Here is a 22,701-nt window from a genome sequence, read left to right on the forward strand (position 1 = left end):
GTTTTCCTGTGTTGGTTTTTTCTCTCTCTCCCTCTTGTGTTTTGCAGGTGCCAAGTGGATAATGCCAGCTCCCTTACCCAACCGATCCAGCGTGGTCTCCAATTAACTCATTATCGACGGCAACTGCTCCCTATCAACCCATCCCTTCTTAAGCTCCCCTTGTGTTGAGTCCTTTGTAGAATCGTTTGTTGTGTTTCCCGTGTTGGTCAGTTGGTTCCTTTCTGGTCATGTAGCATCGGTCAGATTTCTTGTTAGAGTTTTCAAGTTTATCATTCTGTTTTCAGTTTTTTCCCTTTGTGTGTGTTTTGGTTTGTATTTTTGTTCTTTGTCAAATAAAGCCCACATTATTGTCTTCCTGTGTTTGGGTCCAGTTTTACTAATTTCCTGACAAGTATTTCTTATCTAACTCCCATTCTTTCCCTCTGTGCTGCCTGAGAAGGATTATATCTATTCCTTTATTCCACATCTTTATTTTCAATCAACAGTCAGTGCATTTCCTTGTCTGAAAAGTGGAGGAAAAAAAGTGTTTTTTTGCACTTTCTAATATTTAGGTAGTTGATACAAAACATGCTCCTTTGTTTGTGATAACATCAGGATTTTAGGTTAAAAAACACTTAAGGTTGCAGCACTAATGCCATGCTACTGTAAAAAGTGATAATGTGCAATTTTAACTTAATTACCTATTTCAACTTGATCTAAGCCTTAAAATTATTTTTGATAGTCTAATCCAATGTACTGTATTTAGGCTGATTCAAACATGTTAACCCTTTCACACATACAATAAAATGTCATGGTTACTGTTGTAACCTCCATTCCCCGAGGGAAGGAACGAGACGTTGTGTCGAATGACGTGACACAAGGGGTCTTCCTTGGATGCAAAACGTACCTCTGAACCTGAGAAAAGGCCAATGTCATTTTGTCAGACAGAATTTGCCTGGACATACGGGTATAATGGGAAGCGGGGCAGCGAGTGCCAGTCAGGACTTTGCACAGAGGAGCCGAAAATAAGGTACGGCTATATACAGTGGTAGGTCTAGTGCTGCAGCAGGAGGGACACAATGTCTCGTTCCTTCCCTTGAGGAACGTAGGTTACAACAGTAACCATGACGTTCCCCTTCTGTCACTCACTCGACGTTGTGTCGAATGAGGTGACACAAGGGGTCCCATATATAAAGGCCACACACTAACCATGTTACGTGAACTGTCGAGACATGTGCAAGCAGGCTACTGCGTGCTAGAGGCAACTATGTTGGCTGCACGTAGCCCTACCCAATGCCCCCAAAGAGATGTCACATACAGATCTTAGGTTCCCCGCACCCCTGAGGGTTGGAACAGGTGCTACATGACTAGCATGGGAGCAAGCCCAGCAGCCGTGGCCTTCTCTCTCACTATGTCTCTCATATAGGACTTGAAGTGACTGGGGCAATCATAACGCTATGAAATGCGTCGGGGAATGCGGTCTTTCCCAGTCCTATTCTTTCAGTGGCAAATATACCATGAGGGTTGTGAAGCAGTACGTGGGAAATGGCGTGGTGGTAGGTCCAGCCTAATGAGGGGGGACTCTACAAGCACCCGGCGACCGGGCAGCGGCGTTACCCAAGGGAAACGTGGGTCCACCGACAGGGGGACCGTACTGCGGGAAAAACCTCAAGGGGAGTTTCTAAGCCCGTAGAGCCCGACCCCAGTACAGAGCACCTGTGACTCGTAGTGGGTCTGGGCGCAAATTGCTCCGCTGTATTCGCAGGCCAGAAGGCTAGGGAGGAGAACATCCAGGGAGTGAAGCTTTGTGGCTAACCTGGGACAGAGGTGCACTGGATCAACTTGGTGAAGGGCGCTGTGTGAAAGCGGGACACCCGGTTGGTTGTGCCGCGTTACTGAGTTCTACAGGCTCGGACCTGACAAAACACTCTGAAGGCCTGAGAGGACCATTGAGAGATCCCAGGAGGGGAATAGGCTAGGCCGGGGAGGGTTCAGTCTCCGGGTGCCTTTCAGAAACCTGATAATCAAGTCGTGCTTACCTAGGGACTTGCCATCTACTGCGTCATGGTGGGCTGCGATAGCAGCCTCATACGCCTTCAAGGTGGAGGGGGACAGCCTCCCTTCCAGCCTCTCCTGCAAGAATGAAAGCACTGACCGAACTGCGCACCTCTGCAGGTCTTCGGCTCAGGAAGAACACCAATTTGTGAACAAGCGCCACTTTGGGGCATAAAGTTGCCTGGTGGAGGAAGCTCTGGCTTGGTTGATCGTGCCTACAACTAGAGGTGGTAGATCCACTAGATCCTCCGCATCCTGTCCAGTGGCCAGACGTGGAGGTTCCAGAGGTCTGGGCAGGGGTGCAGAGGGTACCCCGTCCCTGAGAAAGAAGGTCTTTCCTCAGGGGAATTTTCAAGGGAGGTGCTGTCGCGAGGAGCGTAAGATCCGAGAACTAGGCCCGAGTGGGCCAGTAAGGGGCCACCAGGTTGACCTGTTCCTCGTCCTCCCTGATCTTGCACAGCAAGAAAAGAGATGCTCTGAACCGGGATGAGTTTGCTCATTTCCCAGTTGACCTGAAGCCCTAGATGGCTGAGGTGCCTGAGCACCTTGTCCCTGTGAGCACACAGTAACTCTCGAGAGTGAGCCAGGTTGAGCCAGTCGTCGAGGTAGTTGAGTATGCGGAAGCCCACTTCCCTTAGCTGGGCAATAACTGCCTCTGCGATCTTCGTGAAGAAGCGAGGGGACAGGGATAGGCCGAATGGGAGTCTTCAAGCTGCGAATGCTGCGTGGAGGATTTAGGGTTCCAGTCTAAGCCCACACTCATGGCAGCCTGGGCAAGCATGTCAGCCATCTGCGCATCTGCCTCAGACTTGGCAGGCTGACCCTATGGTGGCAACCCAGTCGAGTCTTCCGCGTCAGATGCCGGGACACTCTCCGATGCAGCGGCGATGTCATCATTCAAGTCCAGGGGCTCAAGGGAGAAGGCCGGCTGGCTGTGAGGTGAGCGGCACTCATTCTGAGCTCGGACGGAAGAGAGTGAGCATGTCGGGGGGCGGGTGGTTCGTGGGGATTTACCCGGCGAAACCGAGTCCATTGTTTTCCCCATATTGCCTTCATCACCAGCTGGGTCATCCTCAATCCCGTGGGAAGAAAGAGTGAAGCAGGGGGCGGCTGAAGTGGCATTCACCTTGAGGAAGGAGAGCCGCGACCGCAACGCTGCCATGGTCATGTTCTCACAATGAGTACATGACCCATCCACGAATGCCACCTCAGTGTGTTCGCTGCCAAGGCACACAAGGCAGCGTCTGTGGCTGTCGGTCTTGGAGAGAAATCGACCGCATCCAGGAACAACACAGGGGCGGAGAGGCATCTTGAAAAAGACACGTCCTTAAAAGGAACTTCAATGCCGCTGTGTAATGCTCTTTTGTGAGTGGGAAACTCAAACTCTTTTAAGAGGAGAAAACTCTTTTAACAGTGTAAAGCGCTGTCGAAGCACCCAGGGGCGCAGACTGCACAGTGTGCAGAGAGAGAGAACGCCAGCTGGAAATGCGCCATAGATCCAACAGCAATGCTTCTCGCTGACAGAGGTGAGTGAAACAGTGGTGAACTTCAGCTTGCTGTTGCACAACCGTTCGGCTCTGAAGAAAACTTCTGACTGGCACTCGCTGCCCTGCTTTCCTTTATACCCGTATGTCTGGGGCAGGGCATGCAAATTCTGTCTGCCAACTTGACATTGGCCTTTTCTCAGGTTAAGAGGTAAGTTTGGCATCCCAGGAAGACCCCTTGTGTCACTTCATTTGACACAACGTCAAGTGAGTGACAGAAGGGGAACCCATGTGATTACACTATGCTCAGATGCGTTACCGTCAAACTGCATTCCTGCTGCTGTTTACCAGCAAAAGATGGACTGAAGCAGCTGTTTACCAGCAAAAGAGGGACTAAAGTGGTTGTCATAATGAACCAGCTGCTCAAATATTCTTTTCAACCTCACAATATATTTGTATATGTTACAAATATTCTAACAATAGCATAATAAAAGTTTAAAACCATTACCACCAGAGCGCACAGTTTGTATGCAGTTTGTATGCAGAAATGCAGCCATGTTTTCTGACGTCAAACAAAGAATATACAAACTAGTCACTCCACACAAGCCTTCTCCCATTCTATTCTTCACTCATCTTAACCACTTCAGGTGCTGGGAAAGATAAAGGGCTAGGTTTTTAGAACCTTCAATGCTTCTATTATGAACTCAGAATAACAATTTGTATTGCATGTAAACAATATGATGGCAATCATAGCTGGCAAGCGCATTCACGATCGCATATTATCTATCATAAGCAGTCATTATAAACATCTATACACCACACTATATGTTTGATAATATATAATCTGTCCTTCAGTGCATCTGCTGTGAAGTTTAAGGTAAGATTTGTTTCTTATAACAGCGCATATTATTGAACTCACAGTGGGGGGTCCATTAGTGCAGGAGAAACTCACATGCAAAAGGGTTAAATAACATTTTTGACATTAACAAAACCAGTTTTTATAGATGTTAGAACATGAAGCACATATTTGTTTTTCAGTGTAGTTAATATGAATGTTTTTTTTAATATATATATTTTTAAAAGCATCTTGATCTTTATTTAACATGAACTAATAATGAATAAAAGTGTATTTATAAATTAACATTAAACAAGACTAATTAATGCTGTAAAATTTTCTTCATTGTTGGTTCACGCTGCACTGTAAAAAGTGGCAACCAGTGATTGACAGCATAAGGAGCTATTTATACCTGATCTAAACATTAAACTTTGGGTTTTTGGTGTCACCTAATGAAGTAAAGTTTATTCAGTGATGTTAAATTACATTAATGATTTAAATAAAACAAATGAATTAGGATGCCACCACAAGAAGCACATGTCCCCCCCCCTTTTTAGTATATCTTATGCATTAACTAATAATAATCATATATAACATTATAAAGTGTTATAGTTCAAATGTATTTGAATGAGTAAAGATACAGTAAGTGCCTTCACTACAGTTTATAGTTTATATTTTAATTTAGCCTCAATTAATTTGAACTCAAAAATGCAGCATGCGTAATAATTAAAAAATGTATACAGTATATATCAAAACGCTGTTTGAAATAGTTTTAGATGTATGGCTTGTCATAGCGCAGGACATGTCAACATACCCAAAAGTATTTTCATGGTAACTAATTAGCCTTTTAAAAAAGTGTTAGTTTACTCCTCCCTAAGCTGTTGCAATCATCTGTTTGGGGGTGCCAGTATGTCTTTATCATTGTCAGTGACTGCCTGCATGGGTCACACTTTAAAAGTCTGCTTGGAATCTATCACTTTGAAGTTTAGACCTCCACCAGTTGAGTCCTGTTCTGCACATGGGTAGGCTCCTCGCCCCTGCCTCCTATTCCCGGCAGGATCTGACAGTTCAAATAACAGTCTCATCAGACTGCCAGAAAGTGCTTATGACAAGAAGAGCCATTAAATTCCTGAGATTCATATAATTTAATCAAATAAATAACTTAATACTAACTTTCTGATAGAACTAACAATCAACAATTGTATTTTTATTAAATAACATTAATTAGTTTAATAAAAAAGATGCTATAAAAATGTATTGTTCATTGTTTGTTCATGATCTCTAAGGCATTAACTAATGTTAATGAATGGAAGTTTTTGTAAAAGTGTAACCCCTGCATGAGATGACAAAAGAAAATGAGAGATTTTACTAGCGCAGACCAAACAAAGATGAGACACATTCTGACAGGAGAATCGGTGCAGCCAACCCCACCTCGGCTCTTCTTTGAGGGATGATACATATCTAAAGCTACCAGACTTCATTCATTCTTGTCAACAACACAAACATTGGCTACAGCTAGGTGTCGTGGTTATGTACACTATCATTACTTCAATGACAGTAAAGCAATAGATACAAAATTATTCCATCTCTGGAGTTCTATCCATCTCCTAGGTAGAACTTCAAAATAATAATAATAATAATAAAAATACAAATTAAGAATACCAAGAACTTTGTGAATCGTGGTATAGAAGAAACAAAATCATTAGCAAAGTAAATTCTTCTGGTCTGGGATTAATTGACAGATGATTCCATCACTGTAAAGCGATTAACTGTGTGTGATACTTCTAAAATGAATTTATGGGGGTGTTAATTGAAATTTGTTATCAAGACCAATTTTGCAACACTTAATATAATGAAAGGAATTAATTTGTCAAAATTGTTTATATTTCACAAAACAGACCATGTTGATAGTTCAAAGATGTATTTTTGTCTCCTTTCATTGGTGGTGAAATTACAAAATGATAAATATAAGGCTATATTGAATTAAAATTTAAAAATGAATACAAATTAACTAAAGTGAGTGAAATGGTAAGTTTTATAATATGATACATTTATTTTATATTATTTAATATTTGTACAGTGGGCACTAAACACATGAGACACATTCAGGATGTTTGTAATCTCCTAGGACACAACTAACCTTCATGTAAAAATCATTATCCTTTAAATTTATTATTAAAAATGGCAAAAACAAATACATAAAAAAAAAAATAACAGCAATAGCTGATACCTGACATACAGTAGAAAATCAACCAAAGCTGTCATTAAAGAAATATTAAATAAAGAGTTTTATCCAGCAACCAAAGCATCAGTACTGAGAAGTTAACAATTATTGGAAACAACCAAGGCTTTTAATTCAGTATGGATGATTTGTTTAACTGAACAATGAATGACATAAATGCCATAGCACAAACAATTTAATATTAGTTGAATTGAAAATACACATTGAATAGTTACAATATAATAATAATTTTAAGACTAAATACTTTTGTTTGTCTAAATCTTTATATTTTGTTAAAATAAAAAACTTAGAATGATCATAGCAAGCTATCTACTGTATATCGTCTCTCTGGCAAGCTCAAGTATATCTGTGCAAATCATGGAAACTTGGATAGCTAACCTTGAATTTCAAAACAACTTGTGCAAATTTCCCTTAATCGTACAAAGATACTGACAAATATGTTTTGTCAGTGCAATAGCACTGCATTTTAATCACTGATGCAAAAAAAAAGCTTAGAATTGCATTTCCTCATGACAGGATACTTTGAAAACTTTTAATTTCCAATTTTTTTCCTGAGCTTAGTAAATGCTCCAAGAGTAATAAAGATCAGCTTACATAAAAAGTTAAAATGCTCAGTTCACTCACTCAACGTTGTGTCGATGTAATGACACAAGGGGTCGCTCTTGGGAACCCAAAAACAACTTCAAATCTTTGAGAAAAGGCCAATGCGAATTGGCAAGTAGAATTTGAATGCCATTCTCATGGATATATGGGTATAAAAGGGAGCTGGATTGCAGAGTTCATTCAGATTTTTTCTTCGGAGCTGAGTGGTTGTGCATCGCGAGCTGAATCCACTACTGTTCCAATTCACCTCTAAATAAGCATTTGCTGTTGGATATATATCATATTCCAGTGGCTTTCTCTCCATCTGCACACTTAGTGCAGAGCAATGCCCCTGGGTGCTTTGACAGAGCTAAAAGAGTGTATTTCTTTTCTAAAGAGTAATATTTCCTCTATTAGAGCAAACATATTGACGTTGAACGTCTTTTCAAAGAGGAGTCTTTTTAAAGATGCCTTTCCGTCTCTGTGTAGTTCCTGGTGCGGTCGTTACCTCTCCACCTCTGATGGCCACGATTGCTGCCTTATGTGTCAGGGCAGTAATCACGTTGAGGAAGCGTTAGTGTTCTCACTGCGAGAACATGACCATGGTAACGTAGGGATCGTGGCTTTCCTTGCACGACGAGCTGACGAGGTCATGGAAGGCACCTTTCACTGCTCGAACCCAATCCTTCAGCACTACTGCTCTCACTACCCTCGACGGCGGAGTGGCTGAGTGTTTTGCCACGATTCCCCAGGTGGACAAGTCAATCATGGCACACCTGTGCCCATTGACTGCCCAGCACTCCCTTACCGAGCCTGTAGGTCTACGTCGTCTCTGGCGACCAAAGCCTACAGCGTTGCTGGTCAGGCCACCTCCATCCAGCACGCAATGGCTCTCTTACAGGTCCATTATGCCAAGGTGCTAAAAGAGCTAAACGAGGGTAGTTCTGATCCCGATGTGCTACAAAAACTGTGCTCGGCGACCGATCTGTCATGGCATGTGCACATGGCATTCTTTTCTCAGTATGGAGTTAGACTCAGTCTCAATGTTAGCGCATCACAAGCGAGCGCGTGCAGTCGGTGCTGAACTGCCTGAACTTATCCAGGCAGAGAACACAGTCCCACTGAAATACTTTCAGAGGCTCCTGGGGCATATGGCATCCTCAGTGGTGGTCACGGCGCTCGGGTTAATGCATATGAGACTGCTACAGCACTGGCTTCAGTCCCGAGGTACGCATGGCACCGTGGCACACATCGCGTGGCTATCACACCCGCCTGCCAACGCCTCTTCAGCACTTGGACAGACCTTGCATTCCTGCAGGCTGGAGTCCCCCTACAGCAAGTTTCCAGGTGTGTTGTGGTTACAATAGAGTTATGACTGAGGCACGATGTGCAATGCGCATTCCTCCCAGTGAGCCTACTTGCACAGACCTTGTGCAAGGTTGGGAGGATGAGGAACAAGTCACCTATGTGGTGCCATATTGCCCCACCCAGACTTGGTTCTCGGACCTCATGCTCCTCGTGACAGCACCGCCCTGGCAAATTATCCTGAGGAAGGATCTTCTTTCTCAGGGATGGGGCACCATCTGGCATCCACGCCAATGTAATTTACACTACTGGTCCCTGGATGGGAGGCAGAAGACTTAAGTGGTCTACCAACCGCAGTGGTAAACACGATTGGTCAGGCCAGGGCTCCTTCTACAAGGAAGCTGCATACCCTGAAGTGGCATGTGTTTGCTAAGTGGTGTTCTTCCTGATGCTAAGACCACCAGAGATGTGCAGTCAGAATAGTGCTTTCCTTCCTGCAGGATGACCCCCCCCCCACCTTGAAGGTGTTTGTTGCTGCTTTATCAGCACACCACGATGCAGTAGACGATACGTTTTTAGGGAGGTACGACTTGATCATCAGGTTCCTGGGAGGTCCGAGGAGGTTGGATCCTCCTAGGCCATGCCTCTTCCCTCATGGGACCTCTCCGTGGCCCTTTGGGCCTTTGGAGCGCCCCATTCAAGCCCTAGAGTCAGTCTAGTTAAAGGCCGTCTCATTAAAGACCACCCTCCTGACCGTGCTCACTTCCATTAAGAGGGTCGGGGACTTGCAAGCATTCTCTGTCAGCGAAACGAGTTCGGTCCGGAAAACTCTCACGAACGAGCTATCTGCCAAAGGTTCCCACATCCCCCTTAGTGGGAAAGTGGTGAGCCTGCAAGCGAAGCTGCCCCTGGAGGAGGCAGACCCAGCCTTATCGTTGCTGTTTCTGGTGCATGCTTTTCACATCTATTTGGATCGCACACAGAGCTCTAGACGCTCTGAGCAGCTCTTTGCCTGCTTTGGTCGACAGCGGAAAGGGCATGCTGTCCCCAAACAGAGGCTTGCCCACTGGGACATGAACGCAATCGTGTTGGCTTTCCAGGCCCAGGCCATGCTCGCCCCTTCAGGTAATACGAGAAAACTCTACAAGGATTCTGGCACCCTCGTGGGCACTGGCCAATGGCACCTCTCTAGCAGACATCTGCAGTGCAGCGTGCTGGATAACACCCAATACCTTTGAGATTTTACAATCTCTGGGTTGACAATCTACCATGTTCTTTCAGGTGCGAACAAGTAAGTTTCATAATGCGGGACAGCCGGCCAGGTGTACAGCTTGTATGTAGTTCCTTTCCTCTCCAGGAGTTGAAATTGTGTGCTCTTTTCTCCCATGCATGTTTACAATCCATGAAACCTGGGTGTCCTTCCTCCTAGCCCTCTGGCTCATGAATTCAGCAGAGGAATTTGTAGTTGGACACAGTACGTGTGCTAACATGCCCTGTAATGGGGTAAGGGAATCTGCATGGTTTGTGTACAAAAGCCCACTCAAATACATTGCCATTGGACGCATACCTGGTGTGATGGATCGCGATTTACAAGTGCCCCACAGGTGTCGGTTACCCCGGTAACCTCCTGTGATGGAGGGGCAGAGTGTGGTCTCTGCGGGGTCTTTTCCCCCTAAAAGAATAGGAAAGGAAAAGAATGCCTTCCCCGGCGCATTTTATAAGCAACTAAAGCCTCAGACGAATCTAATATTCTGTGGAGAGACAACTTAGAGAGAAAAGGGGGATGTGGGGAACTACATGCCATTTTTTGGGGCATCTGGGGAGGCAACATGCAGTCCGAGTGCTTCTTTTTATACGCTCGCAGTAGCTTGCTTACACCTGCATCAGCAGTTCACGTAACACTGTTCAGCCATTGTGGCGTTTCGTATAGGGACCCCGAGTGTCACTACATCGACACAACATTGAGTGAGTGACAGAAGGGGAATGCCTGATGGGGGGTACGAGATGTTGTGTCTCTCTTGCCACAGGCTGTACTACACCACTGTAATATCCAGGACATTGTCTTGGCTCCTCAGCACAAAACCTGAATGAACTTTGCATTCAAGCTCCCTTTTACACCCGTATGTCCAGGGGAGTGGCATGCAAATTCTACTCGCCCATTCTCATTTTGTTTTCGGGCTCCCAAGAGCGACCCCTAGTGTCACTACATCTCGTTCTCATTCCCTCCATCTGCTGCCATGCAGGATCATATAAACCATTGCCTCTAAAAAGCAGATGAAGCTGTCATTGCTGACAAAATAACTGTTATTTACTCAGCATGGCTGGGGGCTGTTGGATGGACTCTGTATAAAATGTGACAGTGCAGAGTGAACTTACAATAAGGGCACCCATAGATCTCGAACCTGAGGCCAATCCTGCCCTCTTCACTCCAGTCTAAAGGGATGAGGCGAAGGTAGCGAGCCACAACTGGGTTTTGCAGATCATGCCGAACCACACTCTCTGTATTGGAGTTACCTGCAAATGCCTGTAAAACAAGTGCAACAAATCTTACTGGACTGTTTTGACTTAAAGGATCTAAAATTGAAATTCTGTTATTGTTCACTCACAGAACCTTAAGTTGATATTTACTGGCAGGGGCACAACTACACATTTCTGAGCGGGTATGCAAAACTACATTTTGTGCCCCATGTATCTGTCAAGCGAGGGGAATGTCATCCATTTTGCACCTCTGTTTACAGGTACTATTCTCCTCTGTCACAGCTTGTGTCTAGCTCACATTTGCGGCAACATTTTTTAAATGGTGTCACAATCAGTAACTACAATTGCTAGTTGCTAAGAACTAATGCCATTTTATCACTTCTACATGGTCTAGACAAAAGCTTCAGTGGAGGGGAACATTATTACTGAATAACTTATTTTTCAGTCTGATCTTTTGACATTGCTGTTGTATGGCTTCAGAAAACTTGGAACTTTTTATGGTGTTTTTTTTCTTTTCCTTTTAAGAGTGACATGGTCACTATGAACTGTTGCTGTGTGGACAGAGCTGCAAAACATTTTCAGAAATATCTTCTTTTGTATTCCTCTGAAAAAATAACAGTATATGACTTTGGAATGGCATGAGGTTAGTAAAAACTGAATTTAAATATATGGTTGAATTCAAGGGCATAGCCAGAAAATGCATTTTGTGTGGGTCTGTGTAAATATAGATGGGCCAACTTTTTGACTTAATAAGACCTTTTCGAATTAAATTTTCAATCTTGTTTTTGGAAAGGAGTTCCTCTTCTCTCAGTCACAATGTTTGTGTCTCTTCCTCCCCATTTATCCTTTAATCTTGTACAGATTCTGTCACAGTGTGTATAGATATTGTCTTGTATCTGGTCGAGTATGGGTCTGAGAGATCTTCATGAAATTCTCCAACTGCCATGTCTCAAAAGCTGTGGGGCACAATCATCAGACTAAAAAACTGGCGACATGTAGGTGGAATCAAGTTGCACCCAACGCAGCTTCTGGTGTCACACAGAGCAAGAAATTCATGCAGTTTCCCATTCATTGGTGGGAAACTTCAGTTAAGACACAGACCATGTGGAATCTGCGATAAGAAGCTCACACCATCAAGCTGAAATGATGCGGATTACAGAACTCACCACCCGAAAGAAACTGCCATTAGATGGAGTTTATAGTACAACTGGGGATTTTTTACAGGAACATGCTGAACATGTCAATATTGGAGGCTCCATATGGTGCTCCGACCTTAATGTTTGAAGTACTGATTACTGTTCTCTGTAGTGGGTGACTGGGGAGTGTTCAGTTCAGTTTTCATTGTGGAGAGAGAACACTATACGTTGTTATGGTGTTTCAGATGAAAACCTGTAGGGCAAAACGAATACTGCATCTTATTCTGGACAAGGACTATCCACATAGATGGGAAGAGCCATATGACTGACATTTAAAGCAATCAATCATAGTTTGTACAGTTCCTACACTGTAAGAAAGAAAATGTTGAGCAAACTTAAAAAGTCGATTCCAAAAAGAAATTGTTTGTTAATCCATTACATTTATTGTATTCTCTAATGCAATTTTTATTTATTCCATTTGACATTCCATCTCTATTTAGTGAGTGTACTTGTTCAAAAATATTTTAAGTTCATATTTAGTCAGTTACAGATGCTGGTAGAGGCAGCATGAGAGCAGCATGACACAACTGACTAACAGTGGCAACAAAAAACAACAAAAACAGCATAAACAAAGTCAGCAAACAGCAACCAAAAAACAAAACAAAAAAGGCCTATAACATTAACCGCATAATTCATTAATGTTGCAACGCATGTTGGGATCTTGAAAAGCAGCAACATTACAGAACTGCTGCTCACTGGATGTAACTTATTTTTGGCACCATTTGGAGTAAATTCTAGAGACTGTTGACTGTTGAGAAAAAACATCCAGTGTGTGGCAGTTCTGTGGATGGAAATGCCTTGTTGTTGAGAGAGGTCAACAGAGAATGGCCAGACTGGTTCAAACTGAAAAAGTCTACAGTAACTCAGATAACCACTCTGTAAAATTGTGGTGAGAAGAATACAATCTCAGAATGCTATTCTGAGATGTGGGTTGGCATTGTTTTGGCAGCACAAAGGGAACCTACACACTTCCAGGCTAAATGTTCTGCATTCTTGACCAAAATGACTAAATTCTGTCATATGTTGATTCTAGTTCCAGACCTTAAATAGTCAGGAAGTGTGTAATTAGTTGGCCAAATGTAAAGTCACCCTGAGAGCTTTGCTGCCTGTGATGTTGTTTAATCAAGCACCTTCGTAGTTTAAAGTACAAAGGTCTGAAGGAGATAGAGGCTTTCTTTCATTAGTGGAAGAGTCTGGGTTTAGGCAGGAAGCCAGCTGTAACTATCATAAGCGGAACATTCATTGGTTTTCCAATGGTATAATTAAAGTTGCTTTTACTTATTTTGTGACAAAGCTCAAGAGACTTCTGGGTCTCTTCTCCCTTTAATGGCATTGAACAGTTAATCTCTCTCTGCACATTTCATACTCTGAGAAAGAGGAAGAGACTGTTGTGTGAACTTCTCTGTCTATGCTGAAAAGACCAGTTTGAATTACCATGCTGAGTTATCTGGTTTACAGTGGCTAGTGCGCAGGGCTGGACTGGGATTTTACTGAGATACTGACCCAAAAGTTGTTGAGCGAGGGGTGGGGTGGGTTGTTCCCTGTCCTTTTCTGCATATTGCGGCGGCTCATTTGAGCTGTTTTATGCCTTCAGAAGACTTGAGATATGATGCAGGAGTTGACTCGCCTCAGTCCGGTTGGCAGAGGATGAATCCCAGCTTTGAAACAACCTATGCATCTTATCACGTGGCTTGTTGAGTGCGTTGCCACGGAGACATAGCACATTTGGAGGCTTCACGCCATCCACAACGGCAACCAACCTCAGCTCATCACATACCCCACTGAGAACGAACCACATTATTGTGACCACGAGGAGGTTACCCCATGTGACTCTAACCTCCCTAGCAACAGGGCCAAATTGGTTGCTTAGGAGACCTGGCTGGAGTCACTCAGCACGCCCTGGGATTCAAATTGGGAACTAGCGAACTCCAGTAGTCCAGTTTCCCAGGACCCCCCTTTTGGGTCTTTTATAAGATTTAAAGTGAGGGACTATCTACTGCTATTGTACTGAAAAGATGGCCCACAATATTCAGTAAAACATCTCCTTTTGTGTTCTGCATAAGAAAAAAAGTCATGCAAGATTTGGAATGATTTGAGGGTGAGTAAAAAAATGACATAATTAAAATTTATGGGTGAACTATTCCTGTAAGCAAGGTGTACAAGCATAAAACCCACACAATTCAATTTAGCTTATGTTCACCTTATACATTTATCAAATACCCAAGCACTCTAACCAAAAATAATTTTGTAAAAACATGCTGATGTTTTTTTTTGTGCCTCGTTCATAAATGCTTGTATGCACTATAACTTCCTAATCTATGTTGCTGTCCTTCACTTGAGAGGCAATTGTGTGTGGGAAGCACTACTTCAAACCAAAACACTGTTAAATTGTTAGATGTACGCATTTGGCTTGAATCTGAGTTCTTATGAAGGGACCGGTATATCAAGAGTTGAAAAAAATTACTAGACAAGCTCTCTAGATGCTTTAGATGCTTTCACTGTATCCTCATCCCCAGTTTAAAAGCACTCTTCCAAAGCAGTTAAAGACAAGGCTATTGCTGTGGAATATGTGGAGATTTGAGGATTGCTGCCAAATAAAAACAGTAAGGCCTTGCAGCGGTTGTCATAGTTGTTTTATGTTGCCATTCATTTGTTATATCAAGAAGGTATGCTATATCTATAGATTTATCTTTATATTTTCCTCTAAACATAAAGGGAACTAGGAAATCACTCTGGTAACCTTTAGTATTTTCTGAAATGAAAATCTTCAGAGCAATCCATTAAAGCAAAGTACATGACCAAAGCAATCTGAGAAGGTCCTAAATCATAATTATAGTGAACCATGCAGCTGTCACAATTTGTGACCAAATGTATTAATCCTTTTGAAATTCTTATCATACTTTGAATGGCTAATTATTATGCAAATACAGGTGCTGAGTTTGTTGTGGTCTCAGCTGACAAAATATTGGTTAATGTTTTGGTTAAGTTGCACTAATAGGCCTATCTGCTACTTTTGGCAGTTTGCTTGTAAAATGAGCAAGTATTAATGGTTAAAAAAAACACCTTTTTACTTCAATGTCGTGGCAATTAGTGATGAGTACCTCAAGGCAAATATTCTGGATTCATTGTGGACACAGACACATTTAGAACCAACTGCATAATTGCTTCCTTGCATAAATGATTTATAGACTTTTTAATTATTTTATTTTTAATCACAACCACATTTCACAGCATTTTTCCCTTATGCGTAATCAATGGGAGACAGAGTGATGTGTCTTGCTGTCAGCTGAGTGAAAGCAAAATGTGGTCCAGTAATTAAGAAACCATTATCCTGCAACAGAGAGCATTTGGCACCTTCGAACATTTCCTGCCACTTGGGGCTGTCCTTGACAGATGAGGTGAAGACAACTTCGCTCTCTGAGTCCGAAAGCATAGCTTATAGGAGGTGCATTATCATCACAATGTTATCAGTTATAATATCGAGTTCAAAATAACAAAAGCATTTTTCCATGAAATATTATTCTAATTAAATAATAATCACATTAATGTGTGTTATCAATGGGTGTTCTATGTATTCTCCATTTTCAAAGTCTTTATTTTTGCCACTATGACAACATGAGGCACAGTGCAAATCAAATTAATACCTGCCTTTCATTCATATTAATTTCCCCTTACAGTTTCTGTTTCTGAAATAAATTTCAAGCTTGATAAATAACTTTGTGGGTGCAATTTGATTAATTTGCATTGACACCACCCTTTATTCCACGTATTTATTGGCAAGCCTCTAAATTGCATATTAATTTTGAGGAACATTCAAAAATTGCCGAAAAGCTCTATTTTGTGCATCTGAAAAACACAATCCTTAGAAGACCACATTAGTAGATCAGCTTAGACTTTTTTTGCATGTGTTATCAATTTTGCACATGGTTTATACAAACAAACTTTTTGTAAATCAGTGCCGAAGACCCTGAAAATTCCACCAATATCTAGACTCGCTTATCAAGACCCAAAGTAACTCAAAAGTATGTATGCACTGTTTATACTGTTTCTATTTTGAAAGGATATAATGTGAACTGTGCTGCTCAGTATATCATTATTGGGAAGACTTTAAAGTTTGAATGCAAAGAATTATAAAATAATATGAATAATAAATAAAAATAATTGAGGGGCATATAGCTCTTACCTGAAATTTTATGAATTTGATATAATACTCATTTAAACAAATTTTCCAGAAATAATTGCAGAGTCTCTGGAGATAATGAGAAAATCTCTCATAAGTATACAAAAAAGAAGAAAAAACAAACAAACAAAAACATGTTTAGTGCTTTTTTATGTAGTGCATATTCCTATTTAGTGCATATTTACAAAGAAGAGCTAAAAACAGGTGAGACAGACACAATAAGATGTTTCTTTTGTGAATAGAACCTTAAAATGTCAGTAGAAAAGACATAAGATGGTATGACAAAATACGGTATGCCTATAATTTTAATTCTATCATTATTTTCTTACTCTGATGTCATTCAAGACCCTGTACAACTTTCTTCCATGGAGCATCATTTTGAAGAATATTTATGTTGCTCTTCCCAAACAATAAACATAAATGATGACTGAGGTTGTCAGTCCCTAACATTCATTCTTCTGTAAAACTCAACAGGAGATGTTAAGCAGAAAGTAATCTATTACATGTGTGGAATGACAAAAGTAAATACTGAATCATTACATCTGGATTATTATCATTATACTTGGATATCACATGACTGAATCAAACTGTGCTTTTGAATAATACAAATACTCGAAAATCTGTTCACGTCTCCTAAAACAATTCTGTGGTGAGCAGGGCGGGGCCGAGTGGCGTCTGGACAGAGCGAGGCCTGGAAGATAAGTGGTGAATGGCCTGTTTGCCACACCGGTCTTGCATTTCAGTGATGGGCAGCGAGAGTATTTAAGGAGAGGAAAAAGTGGCAGATGAGAGAGAGAGAGAGAGAGAGAGAGAGAGACGTACAAAGCTGTTTAATGTTGAGCTGAAAAGCCAACAGAGTTTATATATAGCAAAGCTGAAAAGCATAACGTAGTGTGAAGCATTTTGTTATTATGTGCAAATGAAAAGTGCAACAATAAATGTTTACATTTTTTTTCAAGCCGGCCCCAGCTTTTTTTTTTTTTAATAAACAGCAATCGCTTTCCAGTGCAAATTGAAACAAGTTTCAGCATTTCAGCAAGACCACAAAATATTGCTTTTCAGCCAGCATAAAACAACACTCTGTTAATAGCCACGCAGTCTGGGTGTGTGTGCATCAGCCTCTCTTCCTGTGGACTGGCCCTCTTTTATCTCCCCCGACTCTCACTATGAACATAGAGATGGTAATTAGTCACAATCCATCTCAGGTGGATGTCCTTACTGCTTTCTCTCTCCTCAGATGGGCACTCGACCACATCCTTACTTCCACAAATAATATTTTTGGAAGAAATCCTGAATACAGAGTAAAAATCCCTCGTCAAATGATATAGTGCCCAGCAGTCAGAATGAGATCTCTGTAATGGGCAAAGTCTTACAGAGAGTGTTTTTCACACAAAACAACTATAGGCCTCTCTGAACCTCAGCATGGGGAATGCCTCACTGTAAATGCATGTTTCAGCACATTAATTGTGTAGACAGGGTTCTTCACCATTATGCCACACAGAGAATTCTGGCTACTATGTTCATTCAGCACAAGAGGCAGCTGTTTGGAGCGCATTCAGCATTTACTTCAGGGGTTGAGAAAGTGTATCCATCAAAATTATATTCTCGGTAAGGTACTTGTGGGAGAAAAAAAAACTGAGCAGGTTGTACAGTGGTAGCCAGGAAATGGTTAAAACATATATAGAAATGTTAGAGAAAGGAGAAAAGAAAATCTCCAGATGTGTGACATGCTGTGTGCAGAGCATGTGATGGGCACTCTTTTACCTCTAGCATGGATCTTAATTTTGCTGTCACAACACAGCATTATTATTGTTTAGAGGATAGCATATACTAACCATGCCACTATAACAAGTCACAAAATAACTGCATCATAAGATAATACAACAGTCTCCAACACATTAGCGATCAACACAAGTATTAAACAGTTTAAACCAGTGAACATCTTTTTTGCCAATAATTCTGCTGGCCCATTCAGACCCTGTAAGCTGGACAACCCTTGAATACAGTGCCCCAACCCCTGGAGAAGGCATCTGCCATTATAATTTTGAGGTGACACACCAGTCCCAACGGAACGCCCAACATCACAAGGCAGGTCCGTTTCCATGGTAACAGAGTTCGGTAGCACCCACGCGTTACTTTGAAGAGACAGAACACCTATGTCAGTGGCTGAAATCCCATTGTGTAATTCATTCAGCACTGAAATGGTCCTGCATGCAACATGCCCAGGGGAATGACAGCGGAAGCCGTGATCATGAGCCTCAAAAGCCTGTGAAGTGTTATCGCAGGGAGAACGAGTCCCACTCTGAACATTGCTAGTCACTGGCGGAATGACAGACGCACATGCATTGCGAGCAAATCAAGCTCCACCCCTAGAAACAGAGTCTGTTACCTTAGCAACAGGGCACACTTGTCTAGGTTTAAACACAGCCCTAGATTGCTCAGATGGCTGAGAATGACATCTCAATGTTGGGCAGCCAAAGTCACAGAGAGGGCTAGCACTAACCAAAAGAAAATTCAAAACACGGATGTCCTGAAGCCTCAAGGGCATCAAAGCCGTATCCATGCATTTTGTGATGGTGCGTGGTTCCAGTGCAAGTCCTGAGAATCTGAGAAAGCACCTATGCTTAGGCACAATCTGAATATGGAAATAAGCGTCCTTAAAATCTATTTTCACAAACCAGTCCCCTGGCAAAACTTGTGACATTATTTGCTTCTGCATAAACATTCTGAATTAACATTTCATTTGTTTGGAATTCAAACGTCTCAAATCCAGAATGGGATGCAAACTGCTGTCTTTTTTCGGGACCAGAAAATAATGGTTGTAAAAACAAGTCTCTCTGAGCAGGGGGAATCTTCTCAATTTCTGCTTTTTCTAAGCGAGAATGAATTTCCCGAATCAAAAATGGGACTTCTCAAACAGAAGCATCTGTCGGAACGACCCCTTTGCACACAGGCGGAGTTCGCCTGAATTGAATTACCATGCTTTAATGTTCGAAGCACCCAGTTCAAAATTCCCTCCAGCTGCAAACAGAGGGGCAAACAGATGGACTAATTCATGGCGTTTGCCTGCAGAGCAACCTGTAACCACTAGTTAGTGCATTTGGTTTACTTTTGGTGACTGCCCTCAAACAAGCAGCAAGGCGGAGGGAAGCCTTCGCTCCTCTACTACTGAGAATGGTTAAAGGAAATTTGATAATGTTTTTGCCTTTATTGTTCTCAGGCATGAAAGATGAGATGCCCTGAGATGCCTTTGCAGCAGGGATTGTGACAAAATAAACATTTTCCCTGGTATTTTGAATGGGGAAAAATATGAATATTGGGGGAAATGTTTATTTGGGAAAACTGGTTCACCGCAATGGCCCCAGCATTCTTTATGGGGGGACAACGTGTGGTGCTTATTTTCACTGTGTGTCTTGTGTACACTTGTGTTTGAGGAACATTCAATTCTTGAGACCCTTTTTCATAGAGACAGAGGCTGATTTTATTTTTGAATGTTCACTGCCCAGCACAAGCTGCAGCATCCTGCATGGACACTGATTTATTCTCTGCTCCTTACCTTTTATCCAGAATCAGCAGTCCTCGCCACAACACACGTCTGAAAATTTCCAGATTCTCAAAGGGATCGTGCCCTCTTGGAATCATAATAGACATGTTCCGACCTCTTCAGGCCACAGGAGAACCAGTGCACAGAACATCTCTGGAAGCCCGCCTTCCCTTTCCAACGATGTCGTCATCTCAAATTCTGCCCGCATCAAAACCCATGGGGAGTGAATAACCAGCAAGATCTCCCTCAATTGAGCCACCACATCCTCAATCGGTATGCACGACCTGGCGCAGAAGAAGTGAGCTCCTCTCCAAGTCCATCAAAATCCTTGGCTTAGGCATCAGCTGTTTTCCATCAGAAATAAGCTAAGTTCTTATCATATCCATAAAATGTATTCAGATTTAGTCATGGGTCTAGGCCTTCTGTTGCCATGCTGTCTGTTCATCAAAACATATCTGCATCAATATGAAAAGCCAGTATTTCATGTCAACAGTGCATTCGCTCTCATAGTAATGGCAGACAATCGCACGTTCACAGCGCGATCACATGAGGGTAACTCTGTCAATGTTCACCGCGTTGCATGCCCGAGTGTTCCCCACCTGGGTAGGGCCTGCACCAAAGAGAGCTATCACTTTTCTGTTTTATATTCATCAAATAAATGTCATCTTAAATGTCACTCAAGTCTGCGAGTCTTCCTGATAGAAATGTAAGCGCAGCGCAGCGTAGTTTTAGTGGGGAGACTAGCAGCTGTACATCATCGCACCATTAGCTGGGTAATTCCTAGCCAATCACACGTAAGCCATTGCTTTATAAGTCTGCTCACAATCTATCACATTGCTGTTTCAGTGTGCTAACACAGCAACCTCCACCACCCCACCACCACTTAAATTTCACTCAAGTCTGTGAGTCTTCCTGATAAAATTGTAGTTATTTAAAAAATAAACCAGTTTTAGGCACAGTTTTATATAGTGTCTAATTGTCTTCAGGTAAGTGGCTGTGAGATTGTATCATGTGGATATAAATTCACATACAGCTTTAACAGATAACAGGCAGTTAAGCTTTCAGGTTTTATTCTCTGAAACCAATTCTTATTCTTTCAAATCATTAAAGTGATAAAGATGCAATACAAAACACAAAAAATAATAGGATACTTACTGGTTGTTAACACTTTAAAGGAATATTCCAGGTTGAGCTCAACTGACAGTATTTGAGGCATAATGTTGATTACCACACAAATACATTTTTACTTTTCCCTCTTTTTAAAAAAAAAAGGAAAAAAGTGACACGTTATGGGCTCTATATAGGTGAGCTCGCCAGATTTTATGTAAAAGGCACGAGCCTATGCAGCCGCTAGAGTGTATGGCCAGCCACATAATGTCTCGTTCACTTTCAGGGAACCAAGGTTACGTTTGTACCAGAGATTTTCCCTTTCGAAGGAAATGTTGACATTGCATAATGACCCAATTGGGACAAATACCATCATGCTGTGCGAACAGTAGCTGCCAACTCCCTAAGCCTGTGTGGCAAGCGTATGGGGTGCAAAGCATAACTTAGGAAGCAGGAGTCAAATTCTCATCCAAATGATAAACATCTAACAAAAGTATGTTGAGAGGACCATCCTGCCACCATACAAATGTCTTCAAAAGACGCACCTCTAGCCAATGCTCATGTGGATTCCAAGCTCCTCGTGTAATGGGCTTGAATACCAAGAGGTAAAGGGAAGCCACACACCTCATAAGCACTCGAAATTGCATCCAAAATCCAATAAGACAGCCTTTGCTTAAACACCCCTCTTGTGGCCACCAAAGCACACAAACAACTGATCTGATTAACGCCATTGGCTAATATGGTCGACATAAACCCGCAGAGCCAGTACTGGGAACAGCATATGTAGCCTGTTATGCTCCTCCGGCTCAAATGTTGGAAGAGAAAAGAACTGCAAATAAATAATCTGCAAGTGAAAAGATGTAGAGATGACTTTAAGCAAATAGCCCAAATGAGGTTTCAACACAGCCTTAGATAACCCTGGTGCAAAATCCTTGAACAAGGGATTGATAGACAGGCCAACCCTGTAAAATTATGCCAATGTTAATAACAGGGCCATGTTAAGAGACAGAAATGTATCAGATACTGATGTTAAAGGCTCAGATGGAGCAGCCAAGAGCGACTCTTACACCATAGGTAAATCCCATAATGGTATGCGGATTGGACGAAAAGTTCTAAAACTGCATGCTCCACACATAAAACGAGAGACAAGAGATTGTTTTCCAATAGAAACTCACCAGCGCATGCTCAGACGCTGTAGGGGACACGTAAACTTTAAGCGTTGCTGGGGTAACTCTGGCCCCAAAACGCTCTGGCAAAGAAATCCAGGGCTGAACCAACTGTGCAGTGGACTCACTCCTCACACCATGCTGTGCACCAAGAGGCAAAAACCTTCTCGTTGAAAGAGCTGTAACATTTATGCTGGTATGGGATAAACCATCATTCAAAAACACACAATTTCCATAACTCAGGCTGGGCTTTTTCTCCAGGAGAGAGAGCAGAGGGCTTGATGCAAACAGGTTCACTTCTGCTCTGCCTAACTTCATACAGATTTGTTCAACATTCTGTGGGTGTAATTTCCATTCTTCAGGCATTAGAACATGTGCCATGATCAAAAGCCCCAAAAGCCTGTGAAATGTTCTCGGAGGGAGAACGCGTCCCTCTTTGAACATCGCTAGACACTGGCGGAATGACATAACACGAGTTGAAGACACGTTCACCTGCAATGTCCGCGAGTCTAACTCCACCCCTAGAAACAGCGTATGTTGCCATGGCA

The 22,701-nt window shown here is 42.3% G+C and overlaps 1 protein-coding gene across 1 annotated transcript in view; it reads right to left on the reverse strand.

Annotated features, from left to right (window-relative positions):
* LOC127635233 (contactin-associated protein-like 2) overlaps nucleotides 1-22,701 on the reverse strand; it is a 472,530-nt gene that overhangs the window by 254,078 nt on the left and 195,751 nt on the right. Inside the window, 1 exon segment of the mRNA XM_052115124.1 lies at nucleotides 10,859-11,006. Within this exon segment, the coding sequence (XP_051971084.1) occupies nucleotides 10,859-11,006 (148 nt within the window).

Source organism: Xyrauchen texanus, chromosome 42, assembly GCF_025860055.1.
Source record: "Xyrauchen texanus isolate HMW12.3.18 chromosome 42, RBS_HiC_50CHRs, whole genome shotgun sequence".
Lineage (NCBI taxonomy): Eukaryota > Metazoa > Chordata > Actinopteri > Cypriniformes > Catostomidae > Xyrauchen > Xyrauchen texanus.